Below are 26768 nucleotides of genomic sequence, written 5' to 3' on the forward strand. Positions count from 1 at the left end.
AACCTTTAGTGCGTGCCTAGCTTTTTTACATTTTTATTTTATTTTTTCCTCCCTCACCGTCTCCCCATGAGCCAACAATTGTTACTTTCTCAGCAGAAGTAAATGTGTTTTGAGAGAGAGACATCACTGCAGTGCTCCTTTCCAGTTTTATGATTATTCCGATGGGTGATTGACATTTCTGCCTTCTGAAACCAGAATATTATTATTTTGTTAATTCATAATCACAAGGGAGGGATAGTTGTTGTTTTTTTTATCAGGATAATATAATAATTATTAATCCATTATGTACAGTTAAGCAGCTCTTCTGGGTCTTGTAGCGCAGCGGCCCATTAATTCGGTGTATTGCTGTGTGCAGGCCGTGACCACTGCAGCTTCTGTTTTCCCCCGCTCTGCAGTCTGTCCTCATCAGGGAGCAGAGATAACTGGCTCTCCGCCAGCCCCAGCCTCCCTCCATCGCTCTCTTTACCTCTCTTTGTTGCTCTCCTCTACTCACTTGTCAGGGTCTCAGGAGACGCAGTGAAGATCATAACCTGATTCCAGCTTCTGCTCAACTTAACCTCGTTTCACTCCCGAGCAGCAACTTAGATGTGTAATTCTCTAAAGTGTAGAGTTTCAAGGACTGGAGAGTAGCCATTAAAATTGTTGTTTTTTTTAAAGTCACTGGGTTGATACTGATTTCAGTTTTTCTGCCTGTCCTACCACAGGTCGATGGGAATGTGAGTACGATATACTGTCAGAACCTGTGCCTGTTGGCCAAGCTGTTCCTGGACCACAAGACGCTCTACTACGACGTGGAGCCGTTCCTTTTCTACGTCCTGACTCAGAACGACAACAAAGGTTGCCATCTTGTCGGCTACTTCTCTAAGGTACACGGGTTTTAACTAAATTGCTCAACACCCACATTAAGGCCCAGTCCCAATCCCCCGCTAGTCCTACTTTTCATCACTACCCCTAAATTTTGCGTGTTCCCCTGAGGGTAGTGGTGTCCCATTTCCTCTTTTTCATCTAGGGCTAGTGGACATAACGGGTTAGTGTGTATGAATCTAGCCCTTCATAGCGAGGGATTTCAGATACTGACTCGCCGACCGAGGGCTAGAAAAATTTCCCAGAATGCTTTACGTCAGTGGTTCCCAACCTTTTTTCCTTGTTTCCCCCTACTTGTGTCTAAGACCAGCCGGGCCACCCGACCCGTACGTACTAGTACCAAAAGAGTAAAGTGATTCGTTACAAACCTTTTAATTGAAAAAATTAAACATTAATTATGTTTTTTTTTATACATTTCTCTTTGGTTTACCCTGTACTTTGTTTTTCTCACCTTCATTTTGTGTCACCAATGTATAAAATACGCACAAAAAATAATTGCAAGGACATAAAAATATTTCTGAAAAATGTCTCTTTTAATATGAGAAAATTTTTTAACATTTTTCCTTTAACAACCTGTCGGAGTAGTAGTATAATTAAATGTTGAATAACGATATAATAATACGTTTTTAAGTTTTTATCCTGATAAATAACTTAGTATTTTAAAATTACCAAAATATATTTCTAAGTGGGTTTATACAGACTTGGATTACTGTATTCCATTAGTTGTGTTATTATGATTTTCTTTATTTATTTAACATGTGTAAATATAATTTTTACAACTGCATATCCTCAAAGCAGACAAAGTTTCGCGCCCCCCCAGAGATCTCTGGCGCCCCCCCAGGGGGGGCCCGGACCCCAGGTTGGGAGACACTGCTTTATGTCATCATTTGCAGACTGAATAAATTAAAAAAAACATGGCGGACATTTCTTATTTTTTTGTGAATAAAATATTTTGAGTTAGTTTCTGCATAAAAATGCGTTTTGATTACATTTCTAGCAAGAAATATATATTTTATTTTCATAATATTCACTCAGTGAATGTACATTATCACTCGTTTGCCTGTTGTTGCGAAGATCACGCCAGAATAAAGGCTAATTTATGGTTCCGCCCTAAATCAACGCAGAGCCTACAGCATTGGGTACGCAGCGATGCACACCGTACGGCGCGTGTAAATAAATCTACCATATTTTCTGGACTATAAGCCGCATCCGCTCTATTCAAAAAAAAAGATGCAAGCCGTAGATATTTATGTTGTTAGATTAGATATTTACTACATGTACAGAAGGATTTTGAACTGTAAATGATGTACATGTTTGTGCCTAAATGGATCCTTTCCTAACAGTGTCTTTTAACACGGCAGCAACTTTGCTGATTAAAACAGGACAGAACCAAGAGAAAATAACCAGTATTTATTTATCTATTTATCTGTTTGAAATCTGCTTCTACCTACTTCTATCTGCTAAAGAAGAAGTAGCGTATTCTTCTTTGCATTTATTTTGTCTTAGTTTTGATTCTAATTCCGGTTAGAGCGCCCCGAGCGGTGGAAGAAAAATCCACAGAATAGACGCACCTTTGTATAAGCCGCATGGTTCAAAACCTATGAAAAAAGTAGCGGCTTATAGTCCAGAAAATACGGTAAATATAAATCACAAATCGTCTGCGATTCTCTCATCCCCGAAAACTACGGAGCAAATTTCTTAACAGGCGTTATTTGGATAAACTGAGCCCAGGTTGGGGATCTTAACGGTTACTTTTACGCCTGAAAAATTTTAAAACTTAATAAAGTGGCATATTAACAGCGCTACAGCGGAAATTAAAACGGCTTTTATCTCTGGGCTTCCTGATATGGTGTGACGTTTGTGCAAACGTAACTACGCAGTCGCTTACGTACCCGAACGTAAACCACGCAGTGACGTAGCAAGTGGTGTCCCAATCCCTAGGGAACATTACAAGGGCCTAGTGGTAGTGGATGAGGGCTTGTGGTAGAAAGTAGGGGGTGTATTGGGATTGGCCCTTACTAAAGCAAGAACAAACACGTAACACAACATCAAAATGCATCTGCTGCAAACATCTTTCTTACAAATGTGCAGATATCATAGTTGGTTGTGTGTGGGCTGCAGGTGAACTCATTAGCTTGTGATGTCTCAACAACACAGTTAATGAGCAAAGACGGCAACATCAACTCCTCTGCTTTACATCCACACAACCAGCTCCATCATTACCCCCCCCCCCTCCCGATGTCTGAACACGTCCGTATGTTTCTCTTCTCCAGGAAAAGCACTGTCAACAGAAATACAACGTATCATGCATCATGATTCTTCCACAGTACCAGCGCAAGGGCTACGGACGCTTCCTCATCGACTTCAGTAAGGATGCACTCTTTTTTCTTTAATATCTTTTTATTTCACAATAATTTTCACAATTCACATTTACACATTCACGATTTCTATTCTACCCACATTCCTACCCTCCCCATAATTACCCTAGGGAAAAAACAAAACAAAACAACAACAAAAAAAACATACATTAAGGGAGAACAAAATTAAATAAATATTAAAAAAAATAATAAATAAATTAAAAAAATATATAATGGCAGCAACAGAGATATCAAACATATATATATATATATATATATATATATATATATATATATACGGACGCTTGCATATATATATGCAGCAGATGCATATATATATATATATCCATACATACATACAAACATACATACATATAAGGCACAAGTTCGAAAATAGAGATACTCATTGGTCCCCTTTGGAAAAATTCTCCAGTTTTGAAAATAATGGAAACCAAAATTCTTGAAAGATACGACCACGGTTGTATTTTTCCAAAGTTAATTTGTCCAATGGTAAAAAAACTGAAATTTGATCCAAAAAAAACTTGAAAGTTGGAGGGGAATCATCTTTCCAAAGCAAAAGTATGCATTTCTTAGCGAAGTATGTGATCATAATTAATATCCTGCTTTTTTTCCGGTCTAACTGAAGATCCAGTGTGTCATTTAATAAATACAAATTGGAGCTTAACTCAAAATGTATTTCTAATACTGATTGTGTGAAGGAATTAATTGATTTCCAGAAACGTATTAAAAGATCACATTCCCAAAACATGCACAAATGTTCCATCGATTCTTTTACATCTTGGACATTTTGAAGAGATATCCTTTGAAATTTTGTGCATTTTATTTGGAGTTAAATACAGTTTGTGAATAAATGTAAAATTAGCCTCTTTAATTTTATTACTAGTAAAAATGTATCTTTTCACATATTAAGGATGCAAGGATGCACTCTGAAGCCAAACACACCAGTAACGGGGGAGAGATAACCGCTGACACTTCCTCCCCTTGATAGAGAAAACAAACCCTTGAAAAGACAGATCGTCTTGTTTTTATCCGGCTCACGGTGTCTTGTCGTTGTCGCTCTCCAGGCTACCTGCTGTCGAAGCGAGAGGGACAGCCAGGATCTCCGGAGAAGCCCCTGTCGGACCTGGGCCGGCTGTCCTACATGGCCTACTGGCGCAGCGTCGTGCTGGAGTGTCTGCACGAGCTACGCGACCGGCAGCTCAGCATACGGCACCTTAGCAAGCTGACGGGGATCTGCCCGCAGGACATCACGTCCTCCCTGCACAGCCTCAACATGCTGGAGCAGCGAGGAGACAGGTTAGACATGACGACATTACAAAGATCCGCCCGGGATTTGCATATTATCTAGTTTCCTGCCAACAAGTCAGTGACAAAAGGAAATCTTGCTTGTCACTTAGTTACAAAATGCTCAAAGCAATGATTCATGAAAAGGGTTGCACTGCAGAATCTCAAAACATTAACAGGAATATTTGTCTTATTTCTAGTTAAAATGTCTCATTTTTAGTAAAAACATCTCATTACAAGTCATTACCAGAAAAATAACTTATTTGACTATTTTCACCTGTTTCAAGTAAATTTTCACTTGAAATAAGTAGAAAAATCTGCCAGTGGGACAATATTTATTTTTTTATTAAAAGCAAAAAGAAAAATCTTGTTCCACTGGCAGATTTTTCTACTTATTTCAAGTGAAAATCTACTTGAAACAGGTGAAAATTGTTGTTTTCTTTCCAGTGATGAGTCTTGTTTTAAGTGTAATGAAATTATTTGACTACAAATTAGACATTTTATTTAGAAATAAGACAAATATTCTTGTTGAATTTTTGCAGTGTGTGTTTGTGCTACAAACAACAAAGTGAGAACAACAATAAACTTTAATTTTAAACATACTTCCAATTTATGTACACTTAACCATATCCGTCCAGTTTACACTTGCATTTAGAATAACATAGAGATGCACCGATCAGGATCTTAGAGTTGATACAAGTTGTAAACTATAAACGTTAGTTTTCCTGAGGAAAAAGGAATAAACCTTAAAAATAAAAAAATTATTATGAATTATTAAGGTTTGATAAAGCCTTAGCGGTAGCATCCGCCACGTGTGAGGAAACTGTTGTGAGTGAAGCAAAACTCTTCACATTAGAGCTCCAAATGTCACTCGTGAAGCGACTGACACGACTGTCGTCCTGCGTGAGGGTTAGGGGCAAACTAAGACAAAAAAAAAAAAGGGAAATTACGAGAATAAATTCATAATATAAGGAGAATAAAGTCGTAAAATTACGAGAATAAAGTCATAATGTTGCGAGAATAAAGTCGTAACGTTACGAGAATAAATTCGTAACATTACGAGAATAAAGTGGTAATTTATGAGAATAAAGTGGTAATTTATGAGAATAAAGTCGTAATTTATGAAAATAAAGTGGTAATTTATGAGAATAAAGTGGTAATTTATGAGAATAAAGTGGTAATTTATGAGAATAAAGTGGTAATTTATGAGAATAAAGTGGTAATTTATGAGAATAAAGTGGTAATTTATGAGAATAAAGTGGTAATTTATGAGAACTCTTAACAGGAAGAGCATCTTCTCCCTGTGTTAAAATGAGGACTATTGAGCATCTTGTGAAGTTATATTTATAATATGTTTAATATTACGACTTTATTCTCAAAAAATTATGACTTTATTCTGGTAATCTTACGACTTTATTCTCATATTATTATGACAAGCCTTTTATTATTTTAATATTGCTGATCATGGTTTACAGCTTAAGAAAACTCCAATATCCTATCTCAAAATATTAGAATATTCTGGGAATCTTAATCTTAAACTGTAAGCCATAATCAGCAATATTAAAATAATAAAAGGCTTGCGATATTTCAGTTGATTTGTAATGAATCCAGAATGTATGACATTTTTGTTTTTTTTTAATTGCATTACAGAAAATAACGAACTTTATCACAATATTCAAATTTTCTGAGACAGTCCTGTATATACAATAAAGTGAAAGGTGCAGCAGTATGAGGTAGACATGATTATTGGAAGCTGCATTGTTACAGCATATGATAGTGTTATTATAATTACTGTTATTATTGTTATTATTATTATTATTATTATTGCACAGTGGTTGATTACTCTGATTACTATGAGTGATGAGATTCATCAGAGCAACAGCTCGGGGGAAGAAACTGTCTCTGAGTCTGGAGGTTTTAGCGTCCAGTTCTCTGTAGCGCCGTCCAGAGGGGAGGAGTTCAAACAGTTCGGTTGCCGATCGATCGATCGGTGCATCTCTAGAATAACATAGATGCAGCTGTTAAGCTCTTTTTAAAAATGTTGTATTTATTTTCTTCAGACTCGTGCTGGTGCGAAGGGACAAGGTCGTGTCCACCCACATGTCTCGTCTCAAGGCCCGGCCGCGGCAGCTCGACGTCGACCCCGAGTGTCTCCGCTGGACTCCGGTCATCGTAACAAACACCGTGGTCTCCGACGCCGAGGGAGACGACGATGAGGAGGAGGAGGAGGACGAAGAACCAGAGAAAGACAATCGCAAGGAGGTAAATGTGTCGAATTTGTTGGCACGACGGATCATTTTCCAAGTTGTAAGGCAATTCTTAATTAGGGCTGGGGATCGATTCAAATATCAAGATTCGATTCCGATTCTTAAGATTCAGAATCGATTATCACGCTTTGATCCATTATTGATTTGGATTACTGTTAATAAAACTGTTTTTTCAGCTGTTGCATGAATTATATGACTGTAGTTATGCAACATATTAATACTAGTACTATATTGAGATTCAACAGCAAGTATTGCAGTTAATGATGCTGTAAGGACCAATCAGCTCCCAGAATGCTGATAGAACTGAAACAGAAACATCGTGTGGGTCAGAATTATCAAACAGATCCAGGGAGGAAACAGAGGACGAAAGAAATCGGTTTTATTTTTTCCCCATTTATGAGAATTTGGTTTTTAACATTTATGCAAATGTAACCCCAAGACAGTATATAAAGCAAAGAAATATAGACAATTTATGCAATTATAACTGAAAACTTTAATGTTTTCATACCTTTAAACATATTTAAAGGAAAAAACATGGCACCAGTTATTCTCGTGTCCAACAAAATATTCCTTTTTTGGGGAAAAAACAAAAAAATAACAAAAAGTTGTAATGTAATGATAAGAAAAAAATACATAAATAAATAAAAGAAAAAAAAAATAAAGAAAAAAAAATCGATCTTTAGACATATGAATCGATTTTTAGGAATTAATATGAGAATCGATTTAGAATTGGGAAATCGATTTTTTCAACACAGGCCTACTTTATATGTTATAATTCAACGTGAACTTGCATAATGTGAAGTTTTGTTATCATTGTACTGTTTGCAAATGTTAAATTAATTTTTTGGGGCATAAACAAAAAAAAACATTTTTTTTTTTTTTTTTTTTTTTTTAAATCGATCTTTATGAATCGATTTTTAGGAATTAATATGAGAATCTATTTAAAATCGGAGAATCGATCTTTTCAACACAGGCCTATTCTTAATAGTTATTTTTTCCATTTTTGCAACATGAATAGATCAAACCGAGTCACAAAGGCGCGTCGGCATCCTGGCACCAAGAAGACATGAGGGACGAGGAAGAGGAGGAGGAGGAAGAGGAGAGAAAGGACTTCTTGGAGTTTCCCATCAGCCAAAGTTCTCCAGCTTTCACCCCCATCCGCTGTCCGGCGGAACCGCAGCGGCCGCCGCCTCCCGCCAACGGGGAGCGCCGGCCCCGGGGACGCCCGCCCAAGAACTGGCCGTGGGGCAAAGTGAAGAACAGCACGCCGCGCGTGGGGCGGCCGCCCAAGATCCGCCCGCTGGAAGACAAAGACGACGAGGACGAGGAGGTGATGATGGAGGAGAAACCGCCCACCTCCGCCGACAGCCCGCCCTCCCTTTTCTCCCTGGACAGACAGGCCGACTCGGGGCCCTTTCAGGCGCTCAACATGGCCCGACACCCGTCCATAAGCCCCACGCGGCGAGGGCGGCCCCCCAGGAAAAAGAGAGGGCCCAAGCCGAGGCTCGGGGACGAGCCGGACGACGGGCTGACCCAGCTCTCCGTGATGTCCAGGCTCAACGAGCCCGTCAGGAAGAGCTGCTTTAGTGAAAGCAGTGAAGAGGAAGAAGAGGAGGAGGAGGAGGAGGAAGAAGAGGAGGATGAAGATGACGAGGAGAGCAGGGGATGTTCCCCACCAATTCTTACCAAGCCAGCTATGGGGCTCAAGTGCAAGGTAAGAAATGCTGCTTCGGTTTGCTGTTATGCAACTAAAAATCAATTCTGCATTTAGGGATGGGCGGTATGGACTGAAATATTTATCACGATCATTTCTGGCATTTATCCTAATAATGATAAAAATGACGATAAAAAAAATACCAATTCAACTCCACTTTTGTAACTATAAATCTATCACCACATTCAGTCTTTGGAGCCAAATCACTGCTCTAAAAGATACTAAATAATAAACTACACCAATTAAATTGAATTGATAAAAAACAATTAAATGAGTTACACCTGTACTGCAAAACTGGAATGACTCAGATCCGCCATGTTTGTTACACAAACACGTATTAACGGGAATTTATCCTTCTTTCTTTCTTTCTTTCTTTCTTTCTTTCTTTCTTTCTTTCTTTCTTTCTTTCTTTCTTTCTTTCTTTCTTTCTTTCTTTCTTTCTTTCTTTCTTTCTTTCTTTCTTTCTTTCTTTCTTTCTTTCTTTCTTTCTTTCTTTCTTTCTTTCTTTCTTTCGGAATTTCTTTCGGAATTTCTTTCGGACTTTCTTTCTTTCTTTCTTTCTTTCGGAATTTCTTTCGGAATTTCTTTCGGAATTTCTTTCTTTCTTTCTTTCGGAATTTCTTTTGGAATTTCTTTCTTTCTTTCTTTCGGAATTTCTTTTGGAATTTCTTTCTTTCTTTCTTTCGGAATTTCTTTCGGAATTTCTTTCTTTCTTTCGGAATTTCTTTCTTTCTTTCGGAATTTCTTTCTTTCTTTCGGAATTTCTTTCTTTCTTTCGGAATTTCTTTCTTTCTTTCGGAATGTCTTTCTTTCTTTCTTTCGGAATGTCTTTCTTTCTTTTTTTCGGAATGTCTTTCTTTCTTTTTTTCGGAATTTCTTTCTTTCTTTTTTTCGGAATTTCTTTCTTTCTTTTTTTCGGAATTTCTTTCTTTCTTTCTTTTGGAATTTCTTTCTTTCTTTCTTTCGGAATTTCTTTCTTTCTTTCTTTCGGAATTTCTTTCTTTCTTTCGGAATTTCTTTGACAGTAAATCGTGAACGGTAAAATATTGCCCATTCCTAATTGCAATATATTGTTGCGCTCTCTGTCGCAATAAATAATCGATAAACTGACGGCAAATATTGATATTTTATTACAACACACATAATCGATTTACGCGGTTGTCACGGCACTATTGTCCATGCACTTTAATTTGTCCAGCTGTTCAGTGTTTACATTTACAAGACTAGGAGGCAGTGAGGTACTATGCAAAATTAAGTTGCTTACTGACTTTTCAGTATTAGAAACAAAGCAGTGCACTGTCCTGGTTTATATAAAACATGTTATTAATGTTCATGCACTTTGTCCAGCTGTACAGTGTTTACATTTACAAGACTAGGAGGCAGTGAGGCAAATATATACAAATGCACTTTCTGTGTGTTTGTTTGGCATTGAATAAATGCATAACTACAGACGTTTCCTTTTTATGGGTAGTTTTTCTTTTTCAGTCGCATATATCGTGATGTATCGTTGATGAAATTTCTTACAATATATCGAATATCGTGTATCGTAATATTATCGTTATCGTGGGCCACATATCACCACAGTATTGAATCGTCAGTTACCCGTATCGTCCCACCCCTACAGGACTCTCAGAAAATTAGAATATTGTGATAAAGTTCTTTATTTTCTGTAATGCAATTAAAAAAAAAACAAAAATGTCATACATTCTGGATTCATTACAAATCAACTGAAATATTGCAAGCCTTTTATTATTCTAATATTGCTGATTATGGTTTACAGTTTAAGATTAAGATTCCCAGAATATTCAAATTTTTTTGAGATAGGATATTTGAGTTTTCTTAAGCTGTAAGCCATGATCATCAATATTTAAAATAAAAAGGCTTGCAATATTTCAGTTGATTTGTAATTAATCCAGAATGTAGGACATTTCTGTTTTTGTAATTGCATTACAGAAAATATTCTATCAATATTCAAAATTATTCTTCAATATTCTAATTTTCTGAGAGAGTCCTGTATATGCAACGTTTAGGTTGGTTTCCTTGTTTTGTTTTTTTTGTTGTTATGATTCTATCCAGTCTTTTTACTCTGGTTGTCAAGTTTCAGGCACGTTTATTTCAATAAAATGTGTTTTTACCCAGAAGCCCCTGAAGAGGCCTCGTTTTCGCCAGCGCAGCCACCCCCAGAGCAGCGTGGTGACGGAGACCATCTCCGAGACCACCGAGGTGCTGGACGAAGCCTTCGCTGACTCCGACTCGGAGCGGCCGATGCCGCGGCTGGAGGAGCAGCCGGCGCTCGGCCACCCCCAGCGTCGCTACCCGTCAGCCAGAGCCGCCCTGAGGCTGTCGGACCCGGGGCCCAAGAGGGGCCGCCACTCCAACTTCACCGATTCAGAGGAAGAAGGTAAGCAGGAAGATGTGAATTAGAGCCGTGAGAGCGACTGTTTTCTTCATCCTGCTGCATTTCTGACCATCACCGTGTGTTCCGCTCCCGCAAAACTCTGAATTGAACTGAGAATTGATGCCCGCACAATAATAGAGATGCTTTGATTTAGTTTCTTCTCCCGAGAAATGTCCTAGAGAAATCTATCTGATTTAATGTTAACCCTTGTGCTGTCGTTGGGTCAAGGGAGGAGGAAGGGAGAAAAGAAGGAATGAAGGAAGGAAGGAAGGAAGGAAGAAAGGAGAAAAGAAGGAAGGAAGTAGGAAAGGGAGTAAGGAAGGGAGAAAAGATGGAAGGAAGTAAGGAAGAAAGGAGAAAATAAGGAAGGAAGTAGGAAGGAAGGGAGAAAGGAGAAAAGAAGGAAGGAAGTAGGAAAGGGAGAAAGGAAGGGAGAAAAGAAGGAAGGAAGTAGGAAAGGGAGAAAGGAAGGGAGAAAAGAAGGAAGGAAGTAGGAAAGGGAGTAAGGAAGGGAGAAAAGAAGGAAGGAAGGAAGTAGGAAAAGGAGTAAGGAAGGGAGAAAAGAAGGAAGGAAGGAAGAAAGGAGAAAAGAAAGAAGGAAGGAAGTAGGAAAAGGAGTAAGGAAGGAAGGGAGAAAAGATGGAAGGAAGGGAGAAATGGAAAGAAGGGAGGGAGGAAGGAAGTAGGAAAGGGAGTAAGGCAAGGCAAATTTATTTATATAGCACAATTCAACACAAGTTAATTCAAAGTGCTTTAAGGAGTAAGGGAGGAAATATGGAAGGGAGAAAGGAAGGAAAGAAGGGAGAGAAGGAAAGAAAGAAGGGAGGGAAGAAGGAAGGAATGGAGAAAATAAGGAAAGAAGGAAGGAAAAGCAAAGAAGGTAATAAAGGAACAAATGACAAAAGGGAGGTAGGAATAAAAAGGAGTAAAGGAGGGTAAAAAAGGAGGAAAAGAGGAAAGGAAGAAGGAAGGAGAGAGCAGGAGGAAAGAAGGATAGAAGAATTGGGTCATTTTGACCCAAAGACAGTACAAGGGTTAAACTGATCATTGTGGAGTTTGATGGATGATTGACAGTTCATCGGTCGCCTGATAGAAAGTTAAATGTAAATCCATCATTGTCGTCATCACACACAATCGTACACGCATCAATTATGTGATTGAGTTGATATCAACGAGAGTAGCTGTGAGTGGCTTAAATAACATAAAATAAACAAAGTTAACGAATTAAACAAATTAATTTAACAAATGAATCACTTGGCCATTATACAGGACTGTCTCAGAAAATTAGAATATTGTGATTTTCTGTAATGCAATTAAAAAAACAAAAATGTCATACATTCTGGATTCATTACAAATCAACTGAAATATGTCAAGCCTTTTATTATTTTAATATTGCTGATTATTGTTTACAGTTTAAGATTAAGATTCCCAGAATATTACATTTTTTGAGATAGGATATTTGAGTTTTCTTAAAATGTACGCTATGATCAGCAATATTAAAATAATAAAAGGCTTGCAATATTTCAGTTGATTTGTAATGAATGTAATGAATCCAGAATGTATGACATTCAATTCAAAACAACTTTATTAATCCCTTGAAGGGCAATTTGATTCGGCAGCTCGCACCCAAACACACACATAACAAACACATAACACATTCAATAGAAACACAGAGAGAAAGTTGGCAGAAAGTTAAAAAGTTAAAAAAGTGCTGATACCAATAAATTAATTAAAAAACAGTCTATACAAACACTGTATACACATTCCTAGAAGGTACACAGTACCTAAATACACATTCCAAACAAATTCATAAGGATAACTTTAAATTTAATAGCCGAACAGCAGAGGGGATAAAAGACATGACATTTTTGCATTACAGAAAATAAAGGACTTTATCACAATATTCAAATTTTCTGAGACAGTCCTGTACGCATGTACTACGACGGAGTATTAGGGCCAAACTAAGACAAAAAAAAATTGGAAATTACGAGAATAAAGTCATAATATAATGAGAATAAAGTCGTAAAATTACGAGAATAAAGTCGTAATATTACAAGAATAAAGTCGTAATATTACGAGAATAAAGTCGTAAAATTACGTGAATAAAGTCGTAATGTTGCGAGAATAAAGTCGTAATAGAATAAAGTCGTAATATTACGAGAATAAAGTCGTAAAATTACGAGAATAAAGTCGTAAAATTACGAGAATAAAGTCGTAACATTACGAGAATAAAGTCGTAAAATTACGTGAATAAAGTCGTAATGTTGCGAGAATAAAGTCGTAATATTATGAGAATATAATTTATGAGAACTCTAACAGGAAGAGCTTCTTCTCCCTGTGTTAAAATGAGGAATATTGAGCATCTTGTGAAGTTATATTAATATATTTATAATATATTACGACTTTATTCTCGTAATTTTACGACTTTATTCTCGTAATATTACGACTTTATTCTCGTAATTTTACGACTTTATTCTCGTAATTTTACGACTTTATTCTCATAATATTATGACTTTATTCTCGTAATTTTACGACTTTATTCTCGTAATTTTACGACTTTATTCTCGTAATTTTACGACTTTATTCTCGTAATTTTACGACTTTATTCTCATAATATTATGACTTTATTCTCGTAATTTTACGACTTTATTCTCGTAATTTTACGACTTTATTCTCGTAAGTTTACGACTTTATTCTCGTAATTTTACGACTTTATTCTCGTAATTTTACGACTTTATTCTCGTAATTTTACGACTTTATTCTCATAATTTTACGACTTTATTCTCATTACATTATGACTTTATTCTCGTAATTTCCTTTTTTTGTCTAATACTCCGTCGTACATGTACACCTGCAACTTAACTGACTTGTCTTTTTGCCTTTCCAGATCTAACCCCGCTGCTGAAGCCCGTCGCTTCTCTGCCAGCAACTCTGTCCGAGCTTCCAGCGAGCAACCCCGAGGTCCCGGTGAAGAAGAAGAAAGGCTGGCCCAAGGGGAAAAGCCGCAAACCGCTGCACTGGAAGAAACAAGGGCCTGGGAAACCCCCCGGTGGCGGCGGCGGCCCAAGCCAGCAAACCCCCGCAAACAACCAGGGCCAAACCGGGGATCCCCAACCGGCCAAAATCAAGATGAAGCCCGGCCGCAAACCCCGGAGCTGGTACCTGCAGCGAGCCCAGGAGGAGTCCAGCCGGCAGGAGAAGGAGCGACAGATCCTGCTGGAGCAGCAGCTGCACAAAGTTCCCCCGCTCTTCGAGACGGACGGCGTCCCCAAACGCGTCTGCAGAACCAGCGCCGACCGAGGCCACAAGGACTCGGACGAGGAGGACGACTACTTCCCCAAACCGGCCGAGCAGAAGGTTCCCAAACGACGGGGGAGGCCGCCCAAGAACCGAACCCTCCACCCGCTCCCGCAGCCCGCGCCCAAACCCCCCGCCGCCTCGGAGCCGGAGGAGGATGAGGAGGAGGATGAGGAAGAGGAGGACACCGGAGCGGCCTGGGAAGAAGACAAACCCAGCCGCCCTCCGTCCCGGCCCCGGCTATCCCCTTCCTCTTCTTCCACCCCCGTCTCCGGGCCCCGGGCCCCCAAGACGCGGCCGCAGGACGTGGACATGGGGAACAGGGAGGAAGAGGAGGACGACGAGGAGAGGGAGGAGGAGGAGTGCGGCGGAGGCGGCAGCAACCGACGGACGGCCGTCACGCCGGGGTCAGGGAGCCGGCGGAGCGAAGACCACGACGCCGACGACGAGGGCGACGGACACCTGGAAGACAAAAGCAACAGTAAGAAGAGGAAGAGTCCGCACACGGACGAGGAGGACGAGGACGAAGACGAGGAGGAGGAGCCCGTCTCCCAGGCCAACTCTCCCCCCGTGAAGGAGGAACCCCAAGGCGGAGAGGCTTTTTTAGACATGGAGAACAGCGTGGCCCCCGACTACGCCGGTAAACACAAGGAGGAAGAGGAGGAGGAGGAGGACGAGGAGGAGGCGGAGGACGAGGCGCCACCGCCGCCGCCGCCGAAGTGTCGTCCGTCTTCGTCCTCTTCGTCCAGCGACCCCCAGCAGGAGGAGCGGCGGCGCCGGGAGCAGGAGGAGTCGGCGGCCGCCGCGGCGGCGGTGGAGACGGTGACGGCCATGTCTGCCCCCGCCGAGCCGCTGGCGCTGCCGCCGCTGCACCCCGAGGACAAGGACGTGTCCATGCTGATGGAGCCGCAGCACCCGCACCCGCACCCCCACCCGCACCCCGACTTCAAGGAGGAGCTGGGCCACCACCACGCCCAGCACCCGCACCACCACTCCAACGAGCTGGACCTGGAGACCATGCAGGCCGTGCAGTCGCTGACGCAGGGCGAGGCCCAGGACGAGGAGGCGGAGCCGCAGCCGCACCACGGCGCCTACCAGGACTGCGAGGAGACGCTGGCCGCCTGCCGGACGCTGCAGAGCTACAGCCACGCGGGGGAGACGGAGGAGGAGGCGGCGCTGGCGCTGGTGGAGGAGTGCGGGGCGTCGCAGCACAACAGCCCGCTCCCCAACCCGCCGGCGCCGCCCGTGCCCGGCCAGTCCGTCCGCTCCGTCAACTCCCCCGCGCTGCCGTCGGCCATCATGGACGCCGCGTCGTCCGGGCCGCGGGGCGGCACGCCCGGCCCCTCCGGCTCCGCGGGCGGCGGTAGCGGCGGCAGCTACACTCAGATCACGCCGGAGCATTCCAGCTCCCTGTCGGCCCCGTCCCAGCAGAACATGGAGACGTCGCCCATGATGGACGTGCCGTCGGTGTCGGACCACTCGCAGCAGGTGGTGGACAGCGGCTTCAGCGACCTGGGCAGCATCGAGAGCACCACGGAGAACTACGACAACCCCAGCAGCTACGACTCCACCATGGGCGGGGGCGGCAGCGCCGCCGGGAACAACGGAGGGGGAATGTCGGTGTCCGCCGTCGTCCCAGGAGCTTCCACCGCCTCGTCGTCGTCGTCCTCCTCGTCCTCGGCCACTCCGTCCTCCCAGTCCAGCAGCTGCTCCTTCGTGCAGGCGCCGAGTCTCACGTCTTCCACGGGCAACGCCGGGTCGCAGCTCACTATGGGCAGCTGCAGCCTCATCCAGACGGGGCCCAACAGCGGGCCAGGGGGGACTAACGTGGCCGTGCCCCAACCCCCGCCACCGCCACCTCCTTCCAACACTCCCAGCTGTGGAATCAAGTCCCCTCAGAGCTGCGGCGTGATCGAGAGGCCGCCCAGCACCAACCAGTCCCAGTCCCAGAAGAAGGTTCCCCAGCAGCAGCAGCAGCCGCCCAACAACCCCCAGCCCCCGCCCTCGGCCCCGCCGGCCCCCCAGCAGCAGCAGCAGGCCCTGTCCCAGTGCAGCATGGGCAACGGCTTCGCCTCCACCCCCATGATCATGGAGATCCCGGACAGCGGCGGCGGCGGCGGAGGGAGGACGCTGTACGAGCGCATGGGCCAGGACTTCGGCACGGGCGGCTACCCGCAGCCCTCGGCCACGTTCTCCCTGGCCAAGCTGCAGCAGCTCACCAACACCATCATGGACCCCCACGCCATGCCCTACTCCCACTCCGCCTCCGTCACCTCCTACGCCACCAGCGTGTCCCTGTCCAACCCGGGGCTGGCGCCGTCGCCGCACGCCCCGCTCGCCCAGGGCCAGCCCGGCATGACAACGCCGCCCAACCTGGGCTCGGGCTCCATGAACCTGGGCTCGCTGCAGCTGCAGTGCAACATGCCGACGGCCGCCAACATCGGCCTGGGCCCGCCGCACACGCAGCGGCTGCAGGGCCAGATGACCACGGTCAAGGGCCACATCTCCATCCGCTCCAAGGCCACGCAGCAGCTGGCGCCGGCGCCGCCGCACCAGCAGCAGCTGTACGGCCGCAGCTCGGGCGCCGTGGCCATGCAGGGCACGCCGCGCACCCTGGCCGTCCAGCGCGGCATGATGCCCAACCTCATGCCCACGCCGGCGCCGTACAACTCCATGAACATGAACCCGCTCAACGCCGCCATGTCCGCCGGGTACCGGATGCCCCAGCCCATGATGAACAGCGGTTACCACAGCAACCCCGCCTACATGAACCAGCCGGCCCAGTACCCCATGCAGATGCAGATGGGCATGATGGGCGGGCAGGCGTACCCGCAGCAGCCTATGCAGCCCAATCACCACGGCAACATGATGTACACCGGGCCCTCGCACCACAGCTACGCCGGCGTGCCCAAACAGTCGCCGTACATGAGCAGATGAGCGGCCGAGAACTGGGGAAAAAAGGAGACACGGGGCCAGAGCTGACGCTCGCTGGACTCTTTTAAACGTCCATTCCTCCTGTTAGCTCGTCCAGCGCCGCCTAAGGCGTTCCTGGAGTTACAGGTGGTTGGAAACGGAGAGTGTTTGGGTTTCCTGTTTTTCTGCGTCATCATTTTGTCCCTTTGTTTGTACGGGCTTGTTGCCCCAACCCACCCCAGCTCAGCGGGGATCCGGGGGTTGGATGCTGCATCGGTTCCTGCGCTGTGGCTTCACACGGACGCAGGACTCTCCTCCTCCCCGACACGCACGGGAGCAGAGCAGGAGAGGACAAGAATGACAAGGAAAAGAAAAGAAAGACAATACAGGAAGTACCTTCCTCTCAGACTGTGGTTAAACTGAACACATTCAACCATGCACACAATACTTTTAATCGATATAGGAAGCCTTACCTTGAAAAAAAGAGACAATGAAACACTGTAGGCGGACTGTCGCTTCGTTTTGTTGAATGAGTCGAATCTTTTTTTTGTTTTATTTTTTTATCGTTCGTTTTTTTGTCTGTTTTGTTTTTTATTGCTCGTGTGCAGTCCGACCTCTTTCATGCTTTGGTCTTTATATGTCTGGCGTTCTGAAAACGGGGGGACGCCCAAACTTTTTTGCTCCTACAAACACAAACTGAAGCCGCTCGGTCAGACGGTTTTCCGCGCGCTGGGAGGAGAAGCTTCAGAGCAGAGCGGGTTCTCGGCTGTTCCAAGGTGTCGAGCCGTTTCCAGAGTTTCCAGAGTCTCCGTCTCTCCCCGGACGGACGGACGGACGGACGGTGTTTGTACCAAAAACACGGCAGAGACACGAGAGACACTAGTCTTCTACATCCACGAGTGAAGCAAGTAGCATTACACTCCAAATTTGCCGCCACTCTGAAGAAAAAGGTTTAGATGTAAATATTCTGGTACTTCCCCAAATATTCAACACACACACACACACACACACACACTCCCAGACATAAACACACACACTCACACTCGCTGGCTAGCTATTGCCAGAAGATGGCTAGCTCAGGAAAGTACAACATGCAGCTCTTTTTGTCGACACTCCAAGACAAGACGGTGTACAATGTGAGCCCCTTTTTAGCAGTTTAAGGAATGCAGAGCAAACGGTGGAGTTTCCATTTAACTGCTCGAAGGAAAGTCAGTTAATTCTAGCTCTCCCTCCTCAAGCGTTAGTCGAGGAGTCAAGTCTATTATGTTTATAACTGTAATTCTTCCTTTTTTTTTTTTGTTTTTTTGTTCTTCTTTTTGACAAAAATGCAGCACTCCAGTCGACTAGACGCGTGGCAGCAGACAGTTATCCTTTGTGAAAGGTTTTGCCTAAATGCCCGTCTAGTGCACGGATCGGCCGTGACGGAGTCTCAGCGACGGAACAGGGTCCGAGGAGAGAAGAGTTTAGACAGTCAGTCCGTCTTCTCGCTACCAGTATTCAAAAAGTCAAAAGAGGAGATTGGGTTTCCTTACAGACTCGGCGTGCATACTTTCTTTGTGTGTATGGTTCCAGTTCTGTACTTATTTCTTCTGTTTTGTTTTCGTTTCTGTTTTCTGAATTTTATCAGACTGGGCAGCTTTCTTTTATGACACAAGCTGACTCTTTTTGACTTTAGAAACTTATTGTAGAGAAAATGTTTTTTCTATAATATGAAAAAGAAAAATCTGACATTGATATTGGTACTGTCTTTTTTTTTTTTTTTTTTTCCACTTTTGTTTCAGGAAACGACAAAAAAAAATACATATTTTTTAGCTCGCCTCTTGGGTAATAATTACTAAGAAATTCAAAATGTAAAAAAATTACCACTCACTTTTAGTGACTTTAAGATGCCTTTAACCTCTCCATTCCATCTCATCTCTAGAGTTTTTCTATCTTTGTGTAGTATATCGATGCTATTTTAAACAAAAAGGACTACAAATATCTAAAGGTCACTTGGCATTGTTTTCTTTTTGTTTCTGTTTTTTTACTTGTGTGTGTATAGGAATACTTCCTTACATTTAAGAGGCATGTAAAAATGAGCTCAGTATATTTGTCTGTTTATATTGCTTCCCTTTTTGTATCCTTTGTAATTGTACATGTTGAGTTGTATGCTAAGAGAGAGCGCAAAATAAAGAGGTGGCGACCGCCGAGCACAGTGAAGGTCGATTTCCGCTCGGCCACCTCAGCTCTCTCCTCTGTCCCTGTACGTATTTCAATTTGTTTTTGTTTTTTTTGTTTTGTTTTCTTTCTTAGCAAGTACTTTCAAAGAACTCTGTACATTTTAACATAAAATGAAAATAAATTATGTTGAGCCACTCACGTTTCCTTCCTAGTAAAGCAGTCGCCGTGCCGACCTCGGCAACACATTTCAACAATTAATTTTTTCTCTGACCGTACAATGACACAAATAAGCCTCATCTTCTGACTTTAAAGGGTTAAAATCTTTAAAAAATCATGAATATTTGATATCAATACTTAGGTCAGATATTGGTGAAAGAAATTAGCTCAATGAAAGTAGAATATAATAATGTATAATATGTTTTATAGCAAAGAGTATTTGACCGGAGTACCCGGAGATGCGTGGGTTTCCTCCCACAGTCCAAAAACATGCATGCTAGGTTAATTGATGATTCTAAATTGCCCGTACGTGTGAGTGTGACCTGTCCAGGGTGTAACCCCTGCCTCTCACCTGAAAATAGCTGGGATAGGCTCCAGCAGACCCCCGTGACCCTGCAAAGGACAAAGCGGGTATAGATGATGGATGGATGGTATTTGACACTGCACAAAAAATAATAATGCATGAAAATCAATGTTGCTGCTCATCATTGACATATCCCAGGCTGTAATAATCCAAAACAAAAAAATCTACTTTGCACGTAGGATATTGAAAATAATTATTTTTTTCTGTTTTTTTTCATCTAAAAACATGGTGGCATCGTGACAAAAACCTGGCATTTAAAGGGTTAAAATCTTTAAAAAATCATGAATATTTGATATCAATACTTAGGTCAGATATTGGTGAAAGTAATTAGCTCAAAGAAAGTAGAATATAATAATGTATAATATGTTTTATAGCAAAGAGTGTTTGACCGGAGTACCCGGAGGAAACCCACGCATTGTCAAATGCGTGGGTTTCCTCCGGGTACTCCGGTTTCCTCCCACAGTCCAAAAACATGCATGCTAGGTTAATTGATGATTCTAAATTGCCCGTAGGTGTCCTTCCTAGTAAAGCAGTCGCTGTGCCGACCTCGGCCAACATTTAAACAATTTCTTTTTTCTCTGACCGTACAATGACACAAATAAGGCTCATCTTCTGACTTTAAAGGGTTAACATCTTTAAAAAATCATGAATATTGGATATCAATACTTAGGTCAGATATTGGTGAAAGAAATTAGCTCAATGAAAGTAGAATATAATAATGTATAATATGTTTTATAGCAAAGAGTATTTGACCGGAGTACCCGGAGGAAACTGCGTGGGTTTCCTCCGGGTACTCCGTAAATACTCCGGGTACTCCGTAAATAATAATGCATGAAAATCAATGTTGCTACTCATCATTGCCATATCCCAGGCTGTAATAATCCAAAACAAAAAAAATCTACTTTGCACGTAGTATATTGAAAATAATTCAATTTTTCAGTTTTTTTCATCTAAAAACATGGTGGCATCATGACAAAAACCTCGCATTTAAAGGGTTAAAATCTTTAATAAATCATGAATATTTGATATCAATACTTAGGTCAGATATTGGTGAAAGAAATTAGATTGATTTAAAGTCAAATATAATATTAATGTATAATATGTTTTATAGTTAGTTTATGAAATGCGCATTGTTAGCGCTGAAGGGTACAAGTGTAACAATTATTAGAACTGCCCCGGAGGGTTAAGCAGGTAAATGCAGCTTAATTGTATTTTTTTTTTTTTTTTTTTTACAGGTACTGCAGCAATATTCCTGTTTCTAAAAGCTGAAGTGGTAGTAACGTTTGTGCAGGTCACGCTGCAGTAGAGACAACGTAGGACTCCAGCTAAAGTGAACAAGACATGGTTTTACTAAAACCTGCTGTAAATCTGACTGAACGGGTCACAAACATCATCAACCCCAGGAAACTTTCAACTTTTGGAGAAAAAGACACAAAAAAAAACGTTTGTTTAGAAGTTGTTCATAATCATCTATTAACTAAAATCCAAGCCATTTAAATGTAACTCATTCAAACAATATTTGGTTTATTTAACCACAAAGCCGAGGGCTCAAGTCCATTTCCAGCTTCTTTGCGTTAAACTATAATAACTAGGTTTATTTTTATTTCTTACTTGTATTTTTCTTTCATTGATCTTCATTTTTTTTTTATGTTAAAGCACATGAAACAATAGGACACATAGTTTACTGTCAGTTCATCTGATAAGCAGTTTGTTTATGATTAAATTGGGTCATTTTGTGTCAGAAATTGGTTTAGGAAGATTTTAGAGTGATTACAGCTTTAAATTGAATTTTGTTTTAAGGTAATAACCATAATAAAATATGATCAATTAGTTGTACACATGATTATTTATATGTTGGTAAAGAAATTCAGTTAATCATGTTAGAGCTTTACTTTGTTGGGAAAGGGGAATATATATATATATATTTAACTAATAGGCCTATATATGAAGTAGAATAAGCTTATAAAAAGCTTATAAAGCCTAAATATCTAACATATACAGGACTGTCTCAGAAAATTAGAATATTGTGATTTTCTGTAATGCAATTACAAAAACAAAAATGTCATACATTCTGGATTCATTACAAATCAACTGAAATATTGCAAGCCTTTTATTATTTTAATATTGTTGATCATGGCTTACAGTTTAAGAAAACTCAAATATCCTATCTCAAAAAATTATAATATTCTGGGAATCTTAATCTTAAACTGTAAACCATAATCAGCAATATTAAAATAATAAAAGGCTTGAAATATTTCAGTTGATTTGTAATGAATCCAGAATGTATGACATTTTTGTTTTTGTAATTGCATTACAGAAAAATAAAGAACTTTATCACAATATTCTAATTTTCTGTGACAGTCCTGTATGTACACAAAATTCCCAGGTCAAGGGAAACGTAAGTAGAGCTATTAAGGTTCCTGGAGAGACGATTAGGCAGTTTGCTTCGGCGGTAGAAAATGTATCACAAAAGAAAGGAAAAAAAAAAATGAATCGGCTGACACAGGAATCAGTGTCAAACTAACTTTGTATTTATTTATTTATTTGACAGGGACAATGCAGTCAAACATAGATACAAGCTTGCAGCTGATGTGATGCATGTAGAGTTTATAGATGGTGCTAATTCTCTTCCACAGCATTGCAGTAATATAAAATTCATATACATCAATTAAAAAGACCATACAATTCAATAATGCAATATTGCAATTACATGATATAAAACCTTCCCTCACTCATTCTCCCACACAAATATACACACTAAGTACAGTTTAGATTTTTCTTTAAGCAGGTTGTAGTTTTGGTGATGAACATGTTAAACTCTGAGATGGATTTAGTTCCAGAGTTTACAGCTCTTATTCAAGGCTGACTGTCTCAAAGTTTTCCTGCAGAACATGATTTTGCAATTGTGGTTTGAGGTTCTGGTGACTGTTTTGCTGTTTTGTCTCTCAACAAATTGACAAAGAAAACAATCAGATGAAGAAAACACAAAAGAAAAGCCAAGCATAGAGGATAATTAACAACAAAACAGAAGAAAGCTTTGTGTGCGATTGACTGTGGGTGATTTAAAGTTACAGTCAGCGATGTGTCGCCTACAATCACTCGGTTAGTTAAGGAGAAAGTACAACTGTCTCTCAGACCTCACACACCTGGACCTCCAGCTTTCCTTACACACCTGCACAGTCTCATCATGGACATCAGTCAGAGATATTACAGCTCCTTTTTTTTTTTTTTTTGAAATCTGTATTTCGAGCAGACATTTAAAAAAAAACAATTACACAAAACAACAAAAAAAACTCACTCACTTATGTATTGCAAAGAAAACCATTCTATTGAATTGGAAACAAAAGTCCAATTTATGTATAAACCACTTTAGGAATCTTTTATCATAATGTCTGCCTCCACTGAACAACATTCGGCTGAATTGCATTCTCTCTGGTCCCCGATTATTATTATGTTGTCAGTATGAATGGGGGGATGTTGGACCGTTTCCCCCTCCGTCTGGGGGCTCCGGCGGCACTGGGGGCACCCGTGGAGGTGCGGTGGGGCCCTGGCCCGGCTCGGAGGGCCGGCCCCCGTCTACTGGATGGCCGGTGAGGGAGCGTGGGCGTCCTTCCAGGGCCGGCTTTGCTGGTCCTGCCTCCTGGCTTTGGCCTCCGCTCCCCCTCCTTCCCCCCCTACACGATTCATACGCACATAGGAGAAGGGGCGGGGGGTCCGGGTCGTGGGGGGCATTGTCCCGCGTGGCCCGGCACCCCCCCCCTTACGGTTTTAACAGCACTTTAGACACTGCACATTCAACACTTAATAAAGACATTTGACAAGGACACGTAGTTCGGGAGGGGGGGGGTTGGTGTCAAATTGATACCTTGTCCTCCCCCTCCCTGTTTTTATGGAATTAATCACATGCACTCAACACCAGGGTTGGGAGGGGGTCCCACATCACCCGCGTTCCCTCGCCGGCCTGGGATGGGTGGGTCGCGATGCCCGGGCCTGGCGGGGCTCGCCGTGCAGCCTGGGGTGCCTTCTGGCGGTGCTGGACCCCCCCCGGGGAAGGGGAAACGGTGCGTGATTGTGCGTCTGTGTTCAAAGTTTATTTAGACGGGACAATGCATATTCATGAACACTACATTAAGCAGTGTAAATACACCAGGTTTTAGCAGAATTGCTAGTTTCCACCTGCAGTCCCCACAAACAACCAGACACACTCACACCTACGGGCAATTTAGAATGATCAATTAACCTAGCATGCATGTTTTTGGACTATGGGAGAAAACCGGAGTACCCGGAGGAAACCCACGCAAACACGAGGAGAACATGCAAACTCCACACAGAAAGGTCCTGTGTCCGTGTCGGTGAGAATGCGGTATGGAAGGGTCCTGCCATGGAGGATTTGGGCCTCCATTGGCAGGACAACAAAACTTAATAATTTATCAATATTATGTCATACAAAGATGGTTATTATTATTATTATTATTATTGTGAATAGTATATCATATTATTAGTATAGATATCGGATAGGTGAATGGATGAATGAATGGGATGCCTGGGTCTGGGGCCCTCCGTTGTCGGGCCCGCGCGGGTATCGGGCCCCCCCCCTGCTGCCTCCGCGGTGGGGCGGCCCTCTGGTCCTGGAGGGCCACTTTCGTGGGGGCGGGTGCTCCTGCCCACGTCAGCGGCCGGGGCGGCTCTGTCTCTCCGGGCAGGCTGGCCCCCTGCCGGGTGGGGGTCGTTGGCCTGGTATTATGCTGAATCCCCACACAATCACTACCTCGTGTCTCCTCTTCCCTGTATTTGGCAAAAATCATTTCTTTGCATTTGCTTCTGAACCTGTAGATGGTTTCATTGTTTCATCTCTTTACTCGGACTGTTCCATATTCTCACTCCACTGTTTGAAATGCAAAATTTTTTTGTTTGTAGTTCTACATGACTGTAACTTAAAATTAATTGGTTCCCTTAATTCGTATCTCCCCTGTTTTTCCTGAAACATTTGCTGTATTTGTCCGGGTAAAGAGTTATTTCTGGCTTTGTATATTATTTGTGAAGTCCTTAACTCTGCAATATCGAACAATTTAATTATTTTGGATTTAATGAATAATGGATTGGTGTGTTCTAGATAACCGGCATTGTGCATAATTCTGATAGATCTTTTTTTGGAGAATGAATACTGGTTCCAAAGTACTTTTATATGTATTGCCCCCGACGTCTATGCAGTCATTTAAATAAGGTAAAACCATTGAACAGTACAGACTGTGGAGTGATTTGCTGTATAGGAAGTGCTTTTGCACTTATTGAGATGTTTCCTTCATCCTCTCCCCCCACAAGTAAAAGTACTGTTACTTCAGAATAATATGACTCAAGTAGAAGTAAAAAGTAGTCATCCAAATAATTACTTGAGTAAAAGTAAAAAAGTACTTGGTGAAAAAACTACTCAAGTACTGAGTAACTGTTGAGTAACGTCTGATTTATTTTTTTAACACAACCATTCAAACAGACAAAAGTACAAAATAATCATCTTCAGGCAAATTAAATCAATAAAATAATAAAATAAAATGAATAAAAAATAAAAAATAGCTTAAATTAAAATAAGCTTAAAGTAAATTCAAGTACTTTAATAAATAATAAAATAAATAAAATAACAGAATAAATAAATAAATTAAGCACAAGTAGTACAAAATTTCAAGCCTTTGTACTTTTCTTTTTTAACCAGGCAGAACTAGAACAAACATGAACTCATAGAAACTCTGTGTGTGTTTGAGTCTGTGTAAATGTGACAAAACATGCAAAAACAAACATTTTTCCCAAAGAATCACCCAGTGATTCATGAGATTGACGCGTACGCGGATAAAAGGGATAAAAGAAAAGTAACAGCTCAACGTAGCCTAATGTAGCGGAGTAAGAGGAACAGTTTCTCCTTCACAAATCTACTCAAGTAAAAGTAAAAAGTATAGTGATTCAAAACTACTCCTAAAAGTACAAAATGTCCCAAAACGTATTCAAATAAATGTAACGGAGTAAACGTAACTCATTACTACCCACCTGATGCTGCACAGCAACATGAGAAGGAGGGAGGGAGGGAGGAACGAAGGAAAGGAGGAAGGAAGAAAAGAGGAAGGGAAGAAGGAAGGAAGGAAGGAAGGAAAGGAGGAAGGAAGGGAGGAAAGAGGAAGGGAAGAAGGAAGGAAGGAAGAGTGTAAGGAGTAAAAAGTACAGATAATTGTGTGAAAATGTAAGGAGTAAAAGTAAAAAGTCGTCTGAAAAATAATGACTCCAGTGAAGTATAGATAACCAAAATTTCTACTTAAGTAAGGTAACAAAGTATTTGTACTTCGTTACTTGACACCTCTGATGGCGACTTATTGTACAACTTTAAAAAAAGACAAACAGCACGATGAGGCTGATGTTTGACTGCTGTCACTTCTCAGTGAATTCAGGCTCAGTCAAAGCAGCAGAAATGCTACAACGTAGGCTGATAATTGCACGATGCTCGGGGTTCATGAGTCTATCATTTCTTTTCCTGTACTTGAAGTCACCAAATAATCAGCGTATACCAAAAGAAAATATTTTATTTAGGTAGATTTAAAACCGTGGCAGCACGGTGGCTTAGTGGTTAGCACTGTTGCCTCACAGCAAGAAGGTCCCCGGTTCGACTCCCAGGCCCGGCAGGGGCCTTTCTGTGTGGAGTTTGCATGTTCTCCCCGTGCTTGCGTGGGTTTTCTCCGGGTACTCCGGCTTCCTCCCACAGTCCAAAAACATGCATATTAGGTTAATTGATGATTCTAAATTGCCCGTAGGTGTGAGCGTGAGCGTGAGTGTGGTTGTGAGCATGGTTTGTGTGTTTATATGTGGCCCTGTGGTGGACTGGTGACCTGTCCAGGGTGTAACCCCTGCCTCTCACCTGAAATGAGCTGGGATA

General features: G+C 42.1%; 1 protein-coding gene across 2 annotated transcripts in view; it reads left to right on the forward strand.

Moving 5' to 3' along the window:
- Positions 1-19469, forward strand: part of kat6a (K(lysine) acetyltransferase 6A) — a 74135-nt gene extending 54666 nt beyond the window's left edge. The window contains exons 11-17 of one of the 2 annotated variants that reach the window (XM_061730353.1): positions 705-866; positions 3138-3231; positions 4307-4538; positions 6587-6788; positions 7812-8507; positions 10647-10908; positions 13793-19469. In XM_061730353.1, the coding sequence (XP_061586337.1) occupies positions 705-866; positions 3138-3231; positions 4307-4538; positions 6587-6788; positions 7812-8507; positions 10647-10908; positions 13793-17139 (4995 nt within the window). In that variant the 3' untranslated portion in view covers positions 17140-19469. The remainder of the gene's footprint in view (positions 1-704; positions 867-3137; positions 3232-4306; positions 4539-6586; positions 6789-7811; positions 8508-10646; positions 10909-13792) is intronic. The other variant, XM_061730354.1, reaches the window with a different exon arrangement.
- Positions 19470-26768: the final 7299 nt, after the last annotated feature.

This window comes from Cololabis saira, chromosome 9, assembly GCF_033807715.1.
Source record: "Cololabis saira isolate AMF1-May2022 chromosome 9, fColSai1.1, whole genome shotgun sequence".
NCBI lineage: Eukaryota > Metazoa > Chordata > Actinopteri > Beloniformes > Belonidae > Cololabis > Cololabis saira.